This window comes from Lepidochelys olivacea, assembly GCF_965140295.1.
Source record: "Lepidochelys olivacea isolate rLepOli2 genome assembly, chromosome: 15".
Lineage (NCBI taxonomy): Eukaryota > Metazoa > Chordata > Testudines > Cheloniidae > Lepidochelys > Lepidochelys olivacea.
This window is the reverse complement of record NC_140425.1, coordinates 26,430,868-26,448,841: the sequence shown is the minus strand read 5'-3', so window position 1 is coordinate 26,448,841 and position 17,974 is coordinate 26,430,868. Positions and strand designations below refer to the sequence as shown.

Genomic DNA, 17,974 nt, shown 5'->3' with positions numbered 1-17,974 from the left:
GGCCTGCTGTGCCCCACCCAGGCTTGGAACCCCCTGGGCTGTGCACAACAGCCGGAGCTCAGCTGAAGGGAGTCACGAGGCGCTCTGTGCGGCTCCAGTTTCCCGCCATCCCCAGAGGGGGGCTACCTCAGGGCTCACTCAGACCCAGCATGAGTCTACTTCAAGAGCTCGCTCCCACCGCTGTCCTTTGGGATGGGGCAATTCGGGGTGCCTGAGCGCAGCAGCATGCCCCTCCTGCTTGGGTTAAATGGCAGGCGCTGGAATGGGGACAGACACCTGTTTCACTGCTAAGTCTCCCGGCCAGCTACTCGTCGGGCTCCACAAACTCCACACGAAGAATCAGGACGGCAGACACTACTGTGCACGTAGCCAGGTCTGTAGTACAAACATGGAGACAAGTATGAACCCAAACCTCACTGGCTGCCAAGGGGGACCAAACAGAGCTTTGGAGCCTGCGAACAGATAGCCCACGGATCTCCTAATAAACCCCACCAGCTAGAGCAGCGTGGACCTGCCCTTTGAAGGCTTCCATCTCCAGGGCTCTGGGAACTGGGACTCGGCAAAGCCAGGCATGTTAGTCTCTGAAAGGCACGTGGCAGCCTTTGTCTCCATCCAAAATCCAGGCCCTGAATGGGCTGACCAATACACGTCTCAATCTAGGAGACCGTCAGCATCCGGACGTGTCAGGGAAATCATTCAGCCTTTTCAAGGGGACTTTTCAGAGCTGCTACCATTTCCCCCTCCGAGCCTAAATAAAGCAGGGAAAGAACTTCGCAAGGAGATTTCAGGAGTATTCAAGGGGTTTCAATTTCCGCTCCAATAATCCAGTAAAAACAGTCTACTGCCCAAGGAAGGGATGAGGGGGGAAAAAGCCCCTGGTCTTATGCACTTTGCGGTCTGCTGTTTCCTGCCATTTGTCAGCTCTGCCAACAAAAACCAGGGGTTGTTTGAGTTTTATTGAGTTGCAGGAAATAGGGAGTTCAAATAAAAAAAATGAAACTATGACAATAAGCGCTCGGTAAGTTTTAGAGCTGACAGGACAAATTAACTGGAAGGGGATGGCAAATTAGTCCTTCCTTGCAAGAATTGGCGGCGGATCGCTGCTCAGCTCAGTTGTCTCCTGTTGCCTTGTGGTTTTCTCGTGTCTCATTTTTAATGTTTTACCTGGTTTTGGAGAATTTTTCACCTTGGTCTGCCCATCAGGGAGGCACCATGCAGGCTTCCCTCACATCACATCCCCAGCATGCATTCAGCCCTGGGCTGGGCAGATGCTCCGATGGTAATGGGGTGTAGCCCATGGAGATAGCTTAGCATTCGATTTAGCAGTAGCACAGGAACCTAACAGGCCTATATCCTGTCAGCCATTAGCTTAAGGAGTTAGCATAAGGCTTTGAGGCCTACAAACTTGAGCATACCTAAGTGGCCCAACTGTGACCCTGAGTTTTGGGCAACTAGGAACATCGTGCTTGGCGGGAGAGCTTGAAGATAATACCAGGTAACCGTAGGAACACTGAACTGATACTAGACTAGGATATTTTCGGATAAAATGTTGGCAGATTCTTAACCATGAACTTGCCTTGGTGTTGAACTGATGTGTAGGATAATTAATTGACTAAATCTATAGGATAAGGACACCCCAACATTATTAGGGTGAGGAAGTTAGATATGGACAAAGGAGGCCGGGCATTTCTCTGAATATACATGACAGCCCCTTAGACCCTATAATAGGCCAGACTACCATGTAAGGGGGAGATTTGGACCTTCATACCAGGGACAAAATCTATGTCTCCCACCCGCGCCACATCTCCTAGGAAGGGTGTGAGCAGACATGTAAGGAACGGTACAAGATATTAGCTGCACTACCCTGTACTACTGCTACATTGCTATGTGGTTTGGAACATGTGTGTCTTTACTAACTGTGCTAATAAAGTTGCTTCAAAAGTTTTGCTTTGCCCTCAGTGTGAGCGAGTGTCTTTGTGGTGCACATCAGGGCTGCCAACCAGATATTGAACTTGGGCAACAAATTGCTCTGCCTCATTGATATCCTTGGTAATGTGGTTGTGTGTTAAGGAATACAAAGAGTATGATACTAGGCCATCAAAGGGAATCACTGTCACCCCAGGGACCCAAGCCCCCAACCTGATGGTGAAAGGCTCTATGTCCAGTGCACAAGCCCCCTGAACAATCCCATCCCTTGAAGCGTGAAGAGGTCTCAGCAAGGCTGCACTCCCATCTATCCTCCCTGGGCGAAAGGCCATGGTGGAAGTGCTGCGTATTATTGTTTCCCTTTCTCTAGCCAATGGCTTTTAAAGCAGACATGACAAATGATGTGGGAAGAAATCATATGAATAAAGCGGGATCCCCCAGCCATTCCCAAGGTTGCATTTTGTTCAGAAATCTTGTTCATTAGGATGGGTTCCTATTTGGGCATATCTGTAGTAAACAACAAACAAACAAACATCATCTAGCACTCAGCAGCAGTCCTCAAAGTGCTTTACAAAGGAGGTTAATAGCATTATCCCCATTTTACAGATGGGGAAACTGAGGCACCAAGCAGTGAAGCTACTTGCCCAAAGTCACAGATCAGGCTAGGGCAGAGCTGGGATAGAACCCAACCCTCCCAAGTCCCAGTCCAGTGCTCTGTCCACTAGGCCATTTAAAACAAGTAAGGCAACGGTGTTGTCTAACAGCTGGCGACATGGCCTCAGGGTGCACAGCTCCAAACTTTAATTCAGCCCCTTTTATGGTCTATTTGTTTGCCAAATGCGTGTAATCTTTTCTCTAGGTGATATGGAATAAAACATGCTTTAACAAGCTATTTACCTTTAGACAATATCAATAGGCCAGCACCCGTAAGACAACAAAGCAGCATGCAGATCCCAAGACTCGCTAGCAAATCTGCAATAGCAAAGCACCATGCACAGCACTTAGCACTCAGAGGCAACCCTACAGTAACAAATTGGCACCCAGAGCCCTGCACTCCCTAGCATGTCGAATGCAAGGCGGCGCTGTACCTGCCGGTGGAGGAGGGGGGAATATGGCTAAACCAGACCTCAGCTGCAAGCTTGTGTAGGACCAATAGCTGCGAGGTGGGAGGAAAATGATTTTTAAAGTTATGAGAAATATCTTGACTCTGTCATTTTAATTAACTTTCGGCTCAGAAAGCAAGCAACGAGCTGAGCGGAGAGATACTCTGGATCTCCTCCAACAGCTTTTGAAATTCAGACCTTGACCACTTTGATTCTTAAACCCAAACCTAGATTTCAGTTCCGACCATGCAATCAGTTGGCCTGACACCTTCTCACAGGGTTTCTAGGGCTGTGTGTTTGGGATACAAGTAAATCGCAAATGGGACTAGCTCCCCAAAGCACAATACCTTTTACCTATAGAGCACTTTTCATCCACAGATCTCAAAGTGCTTTACCAGCAAGGGCAGCATCATCACGCCCATTTTACAGATGGGTAAACTGAGGCACAGACTAGTAACTCACCCAAGGTTACTTAGCAGCAAAGCCAGGACTAGAACCCAGGTCTTCTGAGGGGCCAGCCAAGGGCACTATCCATTAGGCCACACTGCTTTCCCATGTAGCCTGATCTCCAGTGCAGGGGATTAGGTGTAGCAAGGCAAGCCTCAGAGGGAGGGAGCAGATGGCTGCTTGCCACTTACGAGGCCCGAGCAAACAGCAGAGGACTTTGGCACTTGGGCAGAAGGTGGAAATGACAGGGAAAGAAAAGAGCTGTTGACTGTGTCGGAGAGGCGTTCTGGGGCCCAGCGTGAGTCCAAAATCAATCCAGCTGCTGTGGCGGCTGGGTCACGCTGGCGCTTCGCTTGCTCGTTCCCCGTCGCGGCACATCTGAAAAAAAATGAAGGAGTTGTTGCATTAAAGCGCCATTTGGGAGCTCAGGCCACACCCCTCCCATTTCCCCCCTCTCTCAGCCTGGGATGTTATGGAATGAGATCTATTTAGAAGTGCTGTTATGGGTTTCAGACACTTTGGGGAAGGAAATATTTTAAAGTGCTTCTGTTAGGGCTCCCTTGTACAAACACTGCATTTCTGGAGACCTTTGTCTGAGGATCTTGCAGCCCTTGGCCATGGTAGGGGATCAGCTGTCGGATGGGGAAGCTGAGGCACAGAGCAGGCTCAGCGTCGCGGCATTACTCTCACACGGAAGCAGTGAAGCAGCTGGGCCTAGAACCTGAGTCTCTGGACCCCCAGTCCATTACTCTAGACCATGTTATCCCCATGTCCGCAACCCATGCTTCTCTCCTCAGATCCAGGGGGATCAGCCCCTCAAGGGTCTTATTCAGCAAGGTTGGGACCTCGGGCAAACTTTGCTGTTTAGAGGGGCTGTTAAAGATGAAAGGCACGTGCTACCAACCTGTCCCTGAGACAGCCCCCTGCCCTTTCAGGATCTGGCCATGTATTGAGGGGAGGAGACAGGCAGAAATCCAAGCTCCTTCGGATACCCCGTAGCCTCTCAGCCTCGGGAAGTCCAGTTCTGCTGCTGTCCAACGTGCCTGTCTCAACGGCCAAAAGCCCCTCCTCCCACCTCGCTGCCAAGTGCTGGAGAGAACCAGGTATTGCCAGCCTCTAGTGATAAAAATCCTGAGTGTCTAGTAACTCGCTCAGAATCGGGGTCTTTTTTATTTGCCTTCTGGCGTCACATATTCGAGCCTTTCCCCCTATAACCTCCACGTGTTTTAAAACGGAAAGCAGAGAGTCTCCCTTCATCACATGACTCCAGCAGCTGGGGCTTTAAGAACCCCCTCAAATAACATGAGGCTTACCCTCCAATCACGGGAATCGGTAACACCCAGGCCCCTCTCCGACCCCGACTCAGTCTGAGGCATGAAACGAAGGGGCTTCGGTGTTGATTTGCTTTCAACTTCCCTAAGGAAAGGCCCATGCAAGCCAAGGCCTCCACAGCAGCCAGGAGAGGAGAGGGCAACTCTTTGAGCACCTTGTCCACTGCCAGGGAGACACTCACGACAAAGGCCAGTGCCAGGAGGTCGCCACAGGCTACAGAAGAAAGGATGCTTGGTTAGGCAGATACTGCCACCTTGTGGGCAAACTGGGAACAGGCACCAATCAGCCAACCTGCTTTATGATGGGTTTATTACAGAAGATTTAATTCTGGGCAGGGACCCTGGAGGGTTTCCCTAAGAGAGAGGCATCTGCAGAGACAATTATTAGCTGTTGGGGTGGACACTGGTTCCCCAACCTCTTTCCTCCCCGACCATCAGGATCCACCTGGAAAGCTTGTCCTGTTGGCTTCTTTGGGCAACTGTAGCTATTTCAGAACGACTCGCCCATCACCTCTAGCTGACCAACACACATAGATACCCAATGCTGGAGGCTCCAAGGGGCAGGGAGCAAGTGCTTGACAATCCAGTGGGACCCAATACAAAGGATCAGTTGGGCTGTTGGCCTGGCATATTCCATGTGCAGGGAGCCCAGTTTTCAAATCCTGTGCTTGCATCAACAGGGGGATCTTTAAAGTGAGGATTTCAACACCGGCGTGTAGATTTGAGCTCCCAAGAACAGAAATGGGGGGGGCAGTGAGGAATGCAAGCTGGCTGGACTCACAAGATACAACAATGCCCTTAAACGCATGGGTGCAGCACCCAGACCTTCTGCAGGAGTGACATCTGCAGGCAGAATGAATCCCCCCCATGCCCAATCCTCTCTCTACAGCTGGTGTCATTGCCCTGCGTAACTTTCCAGGTACTTGCACAGTGCTTATCATCTGTGCACTGAGCTACTTGGGGGGAAGCAGCAATGTGTGTTGCGGAATAATGCACGTTCTGTGTTTGGCATGTTACGTGTAAATGCAGGATTTCAACTCACCTGCCTCAGAGGGCACATCCACACCGCACATCGCTTATGGCGGTGTGTAGAGGACACACTGTGCATGGCCTACAGCCTGGGTATAAACTGCCTAGGCAAGTAAAGACACCAGGTCTGAATCCTGTGGGTATGCCCCTACACAGCTCTATACAGGCCCAAACAGCACCTCTGCCATCTACACTCTGCTATTTTTAGCAGTGCCGCAGCCTCCCCACTGCTGGAATCTTTCCCTGCCGCAGGAAAAGGCTCTGTCGGTGGGGAAAGGCTCCGGCAGCTCCTTGCTGCCAGAGCTCTTCCCCGCTGCCAGAGCCTTTCACTGTCCCCTGTAGCTATGCATTGCAGAGGAGAGCAGCCTGGCAGGCTTGTACAGCGCACCCTGAAGCCTGTAGCTTGCATCTACACTACTTAGCCATGCTAGCGCAGATAGATCTACCTACGCTGCCATCCCAGTGTAGACGCACTCTTAGCGAACTCCTCTTTAAACTCGACCCAGTTGTCACCATCGGGTGCCTCTCCTGGAGGTTTGTGCTCTCTGGAAAGGTCAGCTGACCATCTTGCTGCCACTGGGGTGATGTACACAAGAACCAGAGGAGAGCGCTGCTTTGTTGGCAATAAGCTTTTTTTCCTCCTTCTTTTTTATTTAAAGCAGTAAAGCAGTGTTCAGACACTGCTACCCACAATGCCAGTGGGCCCGTTGAGCAAAATGACAGCGAACAAAAACTTCACCTTCAGTAGAAGAAAACCAACCCTTTATAGCAAGCCGCATAAATATTTACAACACATCAGTGCTATATACAGTCCATTCTATCATACAACTCGCTTCAAAACCGCTATGCACAATTTGGTTGTACAAAAGATAGATTTTTTCCCCCTTGTACAGTTCAAACAATAAATTGTCCTTTTATCTTTTTGTTTTGTTTGTACAAATTAGAAAGTTGGTTACACTAACTTCAAACCTTTCGTTTTAAATAGTTTACTATAACCTCCATTTTTGATTGCACGATCAATACAAATCATAGCAGGTAGCACAAAGACATAGGTCACCAAAATCGGACAGAGATTATGCAGACAGTTTTGTATGAAAGAGTCTTTCCTTTCAGCTAACACAGACGGTGCTCACCTTATATGGAAGTTGCAGTCAATGGAGTCTGAATTTAGCTGAATTGTGGTGAACCTGATTGACCAAAATTCAGCTTGTATGGTTCGTACATCCATGGATATATGGCAATAAATCGATTCAGGCACACGTAAAGCACGTGTGTGTGCACGCCTACACACACATGCATATGGAGATGTATATACACACACACACACACTCAGTCTAGGAGTGGACACACTCTCACACAGAATGTACAGTATCTGGGCACAAGGAAGTACCTCGTTTTGAAGGGACTGTCATTCCCAAATCCCTGTGTGGAATGGACATGTGGCCGTAGTCACGAACACTGGAGAAGACTCCACTCCCTTGTACTCAAAACAGCAAGAAGAACCTGTTAGATGAACATCAGAAGTGACCAGCGTATTTACAACATCTGTCCTTAGCACTGCATCCCGGAAACCTAAAGCAACAGGCTCCTGGCCACACACCTCAGCATACTACCAGTAAGTAAAAACAACCCTCTGTCCGACTGATACCATTGCCCCAACGCCGCTCTGGGCAGAGCCAATGACTCTGGGAAAGTCTCTTAAAAGGATCAGTCCCTTGAAAACCAAACACCGAGCGGAGGGTTGGGGTGGGGTTACAGTTTTGAAATCTTAGTGTCTCTAAGTGCAATAGCTGCTTGTTCCAGCAGCTTTGTGCAGAAGACTGGATCATACCCAGCACTGTAACACTGAAATACCATGGACTGTATGTAACTATAAGAAAAACACCAGTCCTCAGTAATACAGAATACACTCTCACAACATCCTGGGTCACCTATTTCTATTCCGGAACACCGAGTGAGAGAGCCTACCCTCCTCTTTCTTGACAAAGTTGACAACATTGATGTAAGAGTCACTGACTGGACCTGAATGAATGAATTTACACCAGGAAGAGAGTTTGCACTGCAATCAAATGCATTTCACACTCCATGGTGGCAGCTCTGCTCCAGTCACGGATATCAACCGGATAAACAAAAACAGCCGGACCTGGATAAACCCTAGTTCAGGTCTAACCCTACTCACTGAGTTTCTTTGGTCCCACATTGGCCAAATATCATGCATATGGTTCGGGACGTGATCCTGCCCCCAGGGAAGTCAGTGGAAGTTTTGCCACTAATTTCAATAGGAATACGATTTCTCACTTACTAAAAGAAAACATTCCTTTAAAGTACAGCTAAGACCTATGATCCAGATCCTCAAAAGTATGGAGGCTCCTAAATCCCATTGAAATCAATGGCTAAATACCTTTGCGGATCTTGGCCTAGGATGCCATGAACTGTGACTACTCCAAGCTTGTGTACGTTTACCAACCCACCCTATTTTCAGCTTGGTTTGGTGCTGTCATTAGACTCAGTGATGCTGGATCTGTCACATAAAGAGCGCCCAGAGAAGTTCTAGGCACACGTGGCTATTGGAGGTTTTGTGGTTATTTCTGGCAACACTACATGCTTTTGGGTTTGCCCTTGGTGTCTTCCAGGGGCGCACACTGTGGATGTATCCGCACAGTCAGGTTGGACTGCGATGACAGAGGGGTGTGTGGTTTTGGGGGGACATTTTTTCCAATGAAAATCATTCAACACCTGCCATGCAGACGTCTAGACAAAGGAGGAGCAAGAACAATTCAGACTCTAGCCCAACCAGAAAGCTGCAAAGCTGAGATCGGGAGCTTTTAAAGACCCTGCTGCCTCCTCCCTGTAACAATCCTAGCCAAGACCACCGGTGAGCTCTGGGCACTGCCTGTCTGCATTCGGAAGCAGGGTGGGGATCCGTGGGTGCACTGAGGTTTGATTTTTCCTGGTACTGTACACAGAGGAACGGAACAGTATCTTACTAACAAGGTTTTCTTTGAGCATTTGACCCTGTGAAGAGGAGCCTGGGCGAGTTCCCAGCACAGTCGTTTGTCATTGTTGAAAAACGAGCTGTCCAACTGCTCCGTGTGGCAAAGCAGCAATGCCTGACAGCGTACTGCTTAAGGGTCCTGATTGCAACCACCTGTGTGGAACGAGTCGGTGGATCTCTGTCCTCACCCCAGACTGGAGGAACCATGCCCTGCCTGGCAGCTGTGGGCGGACTCACAACCAAATGGACCAACCTCGCTCCCTAGAGCTGGTCCCTGCAGGTCAGACTTGGGGACCTCCTTGCAGGGCAGAGCGGGGAACTGGCACTGGGCTGTTCCTTCTGCGAATAGCTCCGGGGAGAGGTGCTCTGGAGCATGAAATTCTCTAGCTGCAGAACAGGAAATCTTTTTAGCCCAAAGAGAACTATAGTGGCTTGAACCTCTTGGCGGCTACAGACCCACCCACCATTCCTGGGTAGCTCACCTTGGGCATCCGGCTGTCACTCCTTCCAGACAGCGCATGTGCCGAAAGACCAGGTCCCTATTTCCCTGCCCCCTTAGCAAAGGCAAGGTACCACAGAAGCCACAGGATGACGACTATCCAGCCATATAAGATGAGCACTGCTGCACAGAACCCAAACAGACTAAGAGTCTCAGCAATATTTAAAGAGGTCTGGATTTAACAGAAGACCTTTGCCGAGTGGTTTTGGAGGTTCTCTCTTTTTCAGTAATCCCAGGCCTGTCCTTGTTAAACGCAGCAAGCTCTGTGCTTCGACGGGGACATTCCAGGTGGTGAAGCTGCAGTTGCACTCATCACTTGACGTGCAGTAAGTGCAGGGAAGAAAAGCGACCAATGACTCAAGACTTACCACTCAATTAAGGCTTTGAAAGACTCACTCTGCTCCCAAGGTATTTGACTTCTGGGGCTAAAACCCTCTATGGTGCAAACATCCGGAAGGAAACAATGAACAAGGAGACCCTCCCCTGCCTGAAACCCTCCCTTGGGTATCAAGTAAGCAATGGGGCAGCTGAGGGGCTGCAGAGACAAACAGCTGCAGCTGCCCGGGACATCAAAAGGAAGGATTTCCAAGGCTCCCCCTCTCCCCATTAGATATTCCCCCCTCTGATGTAACAGTGACATTCACCCGGCCCTGGCTGCCAAGTATAACAGGCATCATCAGATGGCAGTGCATGTTTGTACGGCTCTTTGCCAGGTTATATTTGAACCATGCACTTTGCAGGCATTTCCTTTTCTTTCTGTCAGTGGGGGATGCCCAAGGCTGGAACCCAAACTGTCCATTTTGATGTCCAAGTGTTTTCACTTTGACTTGGAGAGTCATGTGAGCATGAATGGGGCAGTGGGACAGGAAGGAAGGAAGTGGAACTGTTCTAGCTGGTTGGTTGTTGTTATCATTTGCGCGACATCAGCACATCTGGCATGGGCGGGGAGGGGAGGGGCTCTGTCAGCAAAACCCAAGCCAGTTGGGCTGGCATTTGCAAAGGGGCTTAAAGGGGTTAAGATTCCCAAGCTTCCACTGAAGGTCAATGATAGATGGGTGCCTAACTCCCTTAGGCCCCCATTTAAAACTTCCAGCCTAAATTCTCAAATGTCTCACTTATCTGACATGTTATGACGGCCGCCTTCAGGGATCAGCCCATTCAGGAAGAGAATCCCAGCCCCTCCTCCCAGCTCAGCTCTAGTTTTCATACAGAACGCTACTTCCTCTGCACTGCACAGCCAGATTCCCCACGAGGTGTGGGAAACACACAAACATCCAGCTCGCCCTGCCGGGATTGATGCACCTATCCTGCTAAGCAAGGACTGGATGGCAACCCCTCACACGTCTGAGACCAGCTTTCTCTGTCCATTCGCACAGGCTACTTGCGTTTATTTCCTCTTGCTGTCACTTACTGCGAGGTACCGCTGAGGTCTAGTCTCACCGTGGCTGACAAAGCTTGGATCCCTTAAGGAAACAGGAAAAAGCTGCAGTAAAAGGTCTAAATCTCTAGAGCTAGCTGAAAACTGGGAAGGTTTTTGTGACAAATCATATTTTTTTCTTTTCCAGCGCCAGTCAAAAATGGGCTGGATTTCTGGTAAACATTTTGGTGAAAAGCGGGTTCATGTCTCATTAAAAAATTGCAAACATTTTTGGCAAGACACTGCAGCCAACCTCACTATTACTACAGTGCTAGGCTGTTCTGACCATGTAATTTTTTTAAAGGGGCTATTAGGGGGAAAGATGGGGTGAATTTAAACTTCACCCAGAAGAACCTACGGTTTCTTTGTGAAATATTATACCCAAAACGGCAGCCGTCAACCTTTTGTTTCTGAGCTGTGCCACACCTTCAGCAACAAACACACTTCCAAATATTTTGTGCGTTGAAAAAAAACACAAACCAAAAAATGCAGCAGAAGAGAGACAAACGTCTGGCAACGTTAAAAACCAGCACATTGTAAAAACACCCCAACCAACCACCACGTAAGATCTTCCTGTTGCTTTGAAATTGGAATCACCCTTGAGATGGTGTTGAAGAAAAATAACCATTGATAGTGTGACACTGTGAACTTTTTCCGTCGATATACTCCTCGCAGATCAGAGAGATTCTGTGCACAGCAGCTGTCTGTTCCAACAGGCAATGGGAGAGGCAGAAAGTCTATGTCCTGCTCTTCTTTCCTCTAGCGTGCAGAATGCAAAGCATTTAAAACATCATATTTCCCCCCGCCCCGCAAATCCCCAGAGTGAAAAAGCAGAAGTGAAGGAAAAACAAAAGTCTAATATTTTGTTCTTGAACCGTGTAACTGCAGATATGATCCAACATCATGGAATGAAAAATAATATAAAGCAGAGCGTTCATGTGCATCAGAAAAAATACAATACCAACATTTTAAATTTCTCACGAATCCCCTCCCACTGCAAACAAAGCCACCGACAAGGTCTTCGGAAAGGCTCCCTTGAGATCTCTGTGCCAGAGAGTAACCCTCTGCAAGGAGGAGAAAACCCCTCTGGGCTTGAGAGCAGTACATGTAAGAATGAGGAGGCCCTGCAGGTGTGGTAACATTTTTTTTTTTTTTTTAAACTAAGTTAATACATTCTACTGACGTACAGACAACTGGGCCGGGCCAACGAGACCTCTTTTACATTTCCATACAATGGACAAACTCGTCAAACTTTGCACGCAACAACAGAACCTCTTTTCCAGGAGCCGAGACTGAAAGCAGCACGTAATACTGTTTTAAGTCCTTCCTCACGTCAAACATCTTGACATAATTCACTGAAGGTATCAAAAATATACCCTGTAGACCAATACATCATTTACAATTGCTTTTTCTCACCAGTCAGGAAACAATGCACTTAGAGCAATGGAGTCCCTTCATCTGCAGAATAATGCACCACAAGATGGGGAACGTCTTCTGATTACAAGGTAAACCAAGGGTTTCTTTCTCAGAAGGACTTTTTTTTTAAAAAAATGGATCCTTAGTTTTCCTCCCCCCACCCTGTAATTTTTATTTGTTTAAGCTTTTCCGGGGCCTGATCTGTCGAGGCACTGCTGGGGAAGTTAATCCCATGCAGGGGATGCCTGTAAGAAAAAGAACATCCCAAGCAGCCCAAGAGGAACAACATGGGGCCCATTTGATTTTATAAATCAGTGGCGCAGCCCATGGGCTGATAAACGCACGGAGCAACCTGGAGGCTGGGGAAGGGCAGTCTAATCCTATTTCAAGTACTCAACAGCAGGCAACACGGGTGTGCAGGCAGAGAATACATGCTATGTGTGTGTATTGGCACGCGCACACACATATAGTATACGCACACGCACCCAAGCACGCTCATTCTCCTCCCAACATGGGTTTCCTCGTTCTCACCGAATCTAAGGAGGAGAACTGGAGCACCAGCTGGTCTCCCCTGAGTAAACAACTGGGATTCAGTGAGCGACTGCATCCTTTGGAGCTTCCTCCCCCCTCCCATCAGCTGTTCACAGACTGTATCTCAGGCTCTCAGCTGCTGGGTGAGGACACCAGTGCTGGAAAGAGAACTAGGCTGGGTTCCATGTGGCTGTCTTAAGGCTTTAGACTGAAGAGGGTTCAGAAATTTCCTGATGTGAGAAATCGACCGATTGGAAAAGCGCTGCTCCGGTTTCTTTGCTGACAGCGCCATGGACTGATATGGTCGGAGTCCACCTTGGCCAGCTCGCTACCCACGCGTGTCCGCTCTTCCCCCTCCCTCCCTTTCGTTCATTCACTGTCTGACAGCGTTTCGTACTGGGAGCAGAGCAGGGGCTTAGGCTCCTCCTCCCAGGCGTGGTGCTGGCTGGTGGAGTTCCCCTGTGGAATGGACGCTGGCGGCGGGGCCGTCACCACGCCGGTTGGAAGCCTCATTGTCAGTGGGTTGTATGGAAATGGCGTGGAACCTGAATCGGTGCAGAAGGAAAGGAGAAACTCAACATGGTCCAAGAAGTGGCCCAGGGCAGGGAATTCACTCACCAGCACCCCCCACTCAGTGTCAGAGAGCCCCCTTGCAATTCAGCACAAGTGGCAGGGAAGAGAGGCCCAGGAATGGAAGAGCAGCGGGGCCTGTGGGTCAGGGGTGCGATGAACTCGCACAGCTGACTCCCGAGGGGTGTCCCCAGGTATAATAAGTAGTAACTTCCCTAACGGGATGAGTTAGCTGACACTGACCCGGGTATGTGTCTGGGGAGGCAATCTCACCCTCCCACACCTGGCAGAGTGCAGAGCCAAAGCCCCCAGGGGGCAACGCTGCGATACCTGCGGACGAAGGCCTGTCCTCCCAGACTCGATTGGTTAGCGGTGTCCTCCTGTTACAGTCCCCCTCCGAATGAACGGAAGAAACAGACGGTGGTCTCTCTCCGGAGGACAGGCCCGGCGCTGGAGACTTGGCCTTGCGGCCATTGGGTCTGGCAGCAATCTTTGGCTTCCCTCCTCCTCCTGCAAAGAGAAGCACCTTGCTTGTCAAACTGATCACTGGAGACACAAGCCACATGGCCAAGGCAGCAAAAGCGGCTCATGATTTTGGGTGCCTAACCGGAGATGCCTTAAAGGAGCCTGATGTTCAAAGGGGGGGGGGTGCTCAGCAGCTCCTCAGGGTCTGGCCCCTTTAAGGAGTCTCTGGATGAGACCCCAATTTCACTAGGAGCTTGATCTAGGTCTCTTGCATGTTCAGAACTGCACGTGCAGCCTTCAAGTACCACTAGAGGTACAGGAAGCTTAGCATCCGCGAACCTTCACAGCAGACGTCTGGGCAGGGAATGGTACAGAACAGAGTTCTTGGCATTTCCCAGCCAGAAACGGGAAGGTTTTCCCATGCTACAAGAGTGCGCCTGTATTCGGGGCGTTCTACCAGCAAACCCCTATCGACCATTCGCTAAAATGCCCAAGGACTTCAAGGCCCTCTGCTGGAATGAAGAAGCTACTGCAGCTGCAACGGAAAGGCTCAAAGGGCCAAATACTTCCCTGACTTACCCCCCCACGCCACCATGGCCTTGTCGGCTCCTTGTTGAACTCACCTGCTACCACGAAGCAAGCTGCAGCAGCTTGTGTCCGGCATGGGGGCTGCGCACTTGGACGCACTGAAGGGTCTGGCACAAGGAGAGAGTGGGCTGATGAAGGGTGTTTGCCTGCTGGCCCGGCCTGGCCGTTTTTCTGCAAGGGACTGGGGAGTGCCTCATTGAACTCCTAAAACCCAGTGCCAGGGGCCTTAAGTGACTCAGTAGGACAGGGACTGCGTGTGAGAAGGAACAGGAACCCACATGCTCCTCCTCCCTCTCTACAGACAGTCTGGATGCAGGGCCGCCCGGGAGCACAAAGGGGGCAGTTTGCCCTGCCCCTCCACTTGAGATGGCCCCCATGCCCATGGAATTTGAGTGCGTATGGCCTGGGGTTACAACACCACTCACTCCCTGTCCTGACAGAGAGACAGTCAGGCCAAACCTGAATGGTGCTTTTACCCCATGCACCGGGCTGCAACGCCCAGAGCAGGGAGCTGGACTCAGCCCTGCAAGATGGGAGTCGCTGCTGTGGGGTGAGTGTGGGATGGGCTCTCTCTCCAACCCCCCACACCCCTGAGTCCCATTTGTCTCCATGGTAATGGTTTTTGGAAGGGTAGGGGCCTCACTTTCAGATTTTGCCCCAGCCCCTCAAAATCTCTGCGTGGCCCTGCCAGAACGGCTCCATTCTGGTGAATTCCCAGGATAAGCAGCAGAGCTCCCTTTCTCCAACCCAGCCATGTCCTGTCCTTGCCAGGACGAGATGTAACTCAATGCTTCTGTAACTGGAGCCATGTTAACCCATGTGGATGGCAAATCAATTGGTATTTGGGGGAATGACGGACTCCCCACCCCCTGCCCACATTTCTGATTCTACCCACCTCCGCATGTCCTAGCGGCATTGGGGAGATTCGTGGGAATGGCTGTCCCCCGGAGCTGTACAATGGCCCAACCCTGAAGTCAGGGGCAATTCCTTGCATTTGACCTGCTGCACAGGCTTGCAAGCAGTGTTCTCAGGTCCTGAGATGCCCAATTCGTGGTATGGGGCGGGAGGAGCAGTGGGTCTTCTGGCCTCAGCAGGGATGCTCCCCTCCCTGGCTTTCCAAAGTTTCTGCCTTATCCCACCATTCTCAGTTGCCTTGAGGCTTCCCTCCCATTCCAAATGCCTCCCTCTGCTGTCCCCTGACACGGCATCTCTCCCCAGCCCCGGCTGTTTTGGGGGGCTGCCGTTCCCACCGCTCCACCAGCGAGCCTGTCTTCCAGAAGGCTCCAGAAGGCTGTCTTCCAGAGCAGAGCGACAGATACAGCGCCAGGCCTTTGCAGCGGCTGAATGGTGGGCAGGCAACACTGACAGCTAAAGAAAAGCTTGGAGCCAATCTACAACCGTGGTTAACCATCAACCCAGCCGAGAGCAGGTGAAGACTCCCCCGGCAGGTACATGGGGAGCCCCAGATGGGAGGTTAACCACGAACCCTGCTACCATCTGAATGAGGTTGTTTCCCCTGGCACTGTGGATATCACACAGCCAGAGCTAGGGACACCTGGGCTGGAGGGGAATGGAAAACTTTGTGCTTCTCTACCTCCAGTGCCCCAAATGTCCCTTCCCTGATCCCCACAATGGGGCGTGTGTGTTTTAAAGGACTATTTTTATTCAGGGGGCACATTTCTACCAAGAGAAGCATGGATTTCTCACTGGGTGAGTATCTCTTTTGGGGCAATATGATCTCAGGCCCTGATTCAGCAAAGCACTCAAGAACTTGATTTCAATCAAGTGCTTTAACTGAAGCAGACGGCGCTTTACGCAAATCTAAACGTTTGGCTCAGCAGGGAGGCTTAAAGGCCTTGCTGAATCAGGATCCTCGCTCGGGCTTGGGATTTGTTTGAAATCCACATTTCTCTGCAGTATCTTTCCGTTGGCTTTTTTTTTTTTTAAATCAACCTTGACAACATAAGAAGAAAAGGAGATTAAACAAGGAAAAGAGCCCGGTCAGTGTTTTAGAGAAAAAGCAACAGCCCCTTTCAGGCTCCGACACGAACATAACAGATTCCAGGATTAATCAGCGAATTCACAAAGCTCGAAGGGAAAACACAAAACAAAGAGGATATAAAAAAAGAATGAACAACGCTGAGAAACGGCGAAGGTGGAAAGGGCTGCAGACCTGGCAAGGAGCGCATGTCGTCATTCCGTCCGTCAGCAGCGGTTATGGGCATAGCAGCGGGCACGCTTGCACTGGCATTCAGAGAGTTAAAAGCATTGGCACTGAGAGGCGAGCGCTCTTCCCACTGCTCGTCATATTTACCCATTAGGGCCTTCCTAATTATTGCCTCCAACCCCATGTTGGTACTGGAATTTTCTTGAACCGACTGGCTTCTACAACTGATTAGCCCTGGGAGATACGGAAAGGGGAAGGAGAGGTGAGGGGTGGGAGATGGGTTGGGGGGGAACCAAATAAGAAGAAAGATGGGGGGGGAGAAAGGAGACAAGGGAGAAGGGAAGAAACAAACAGTCAGCACATTCTTGCAAAGCAACAAAATTTGTCATATTGTTTTTAAGCTCTGCAGTGCACTCCATCCCCCCGCCCCGCCCCAGGGCTTGGCAGGAGCTGGGGGGGTGGGGAGTTAGAAAACTACTTGCTGAGTGAGGAAGAGTCTGGGGGGGAAGGGGGGAATGATTTAAAAAAAAATTTTAAATGGAGACCCCAATGCCTCAATAGCTGAGGAGCGACAATGGAGTGACAGGAATGGATCCTGTGGCTGGCAGTGCCTCGTGGGCACACGGCCCAGCAACAACCTGCTGGGGAACTTGTCCTAGCTCTCCTGTCGGGTTGTTCTCTACTGGGTCCGGTGGGGCAGGAGGTCAAGAGGAGAGAATCCGTTCCCGTGCTGTTTAATTCCTTCCCAGCCCCCTGCACCATCTGTAGTCCGGACTCCATTGGGGCCCAGACACCCACATCTACAGGTCAAATGTCATTAGGAAACAGGATGCAGAAACGCAGTGATGTGTTTGAGTGCTTGTGAGTCATCAGAAGCCATGCAGTTATGGTGCAGCGCCGCACAGGGACCGTAGGGCACTCGCTCAGCCACGGGACCATCATTCCCAATGCGTCGGTTACAGGAAACGAGCAAGGGCAAAACTTAAGAGAGTCAAAATACAGGCAAGAAAATAAAATGCCATGTTTCCTTAATGGCCACTTTGGTGCCTGCAGCCCCCTCTTCCCACCCTCAGAGCAAGTCTCCTCTCCCAGTGGGAATGCGGCAGCCATGGTGCCCCCTCCTTGTATCTTATGCAGCGGAGCGCGTACACGTTCATTCCTCCCCCTGCGAATGAGCAGCATCCCTACCCAGCTCCCAGCATCACACACTCTGCTCCAGTGTCCCAAACCCACCTACATTCCCGAGCGTTTGCCTTTCTCCTTCGCTCAGCCCAGCGGAGCGACCCTTAGCTACAGGCTTTTCCCTGCAACACTTCCAGTCTCACACCCAAGCTCCTGCTGACACAGACAAGGACACGCAACCCCCCGCCTCCAAAGCTCCTAGCTCACAGCTAAAGGGATCCACCTGACTCAACTGCCTGCATGAGTCAGCTTAACCACTGTGCAGGGTCAAAACCTGGCTCTTTGGTCACCGCCTCCCTTCCCCAATA

At 50.5% G+C, this 17,974-nt stretch overlaps 1 protein-coding gene across 15 annotated transcripts in view; it reads right to left on the bottom strand.

The window, feature by feature from the left end:
• Window positions 1-6,576: 6,576 nt before the first annotated feature.
• The window catches only part of NCOR2 (nuclear receptor corepressor 2), a 399,104-nt gene continuing 387,706 nt past the window's right edge, over window positions 6,577-17,974 (bottom strand). For 13 of the 15 annotated variants that reach the window (XM_084649220.1, XM_084649231.1, XM_084649227.1 and 10 more), the window contains 3 exons: window positions 16,491-16,718; window positions 13,595-13,774; window positions 6,577-13,239 (listed from right to left, as the gene is read on the bottom strand). In XM_084649220.1, coding sequence (XP_084505346.1) covers window positions 13,064-13,239; window positions 13,595-13,774; window positions 16,491-16,718 — 584 coding nt within the window. In that variant the 3' untranslated portion in view covers window positions 6,577-13,063. The remainder of the gene's footprint in view (window positions 13,240-13,594; window positions 13,775-16,490; window positions 16,719-17,974) is intronic. The other 2 variants (XM_084649222.1, XM_084649223.1) reach the window with 2 other exon arrangements.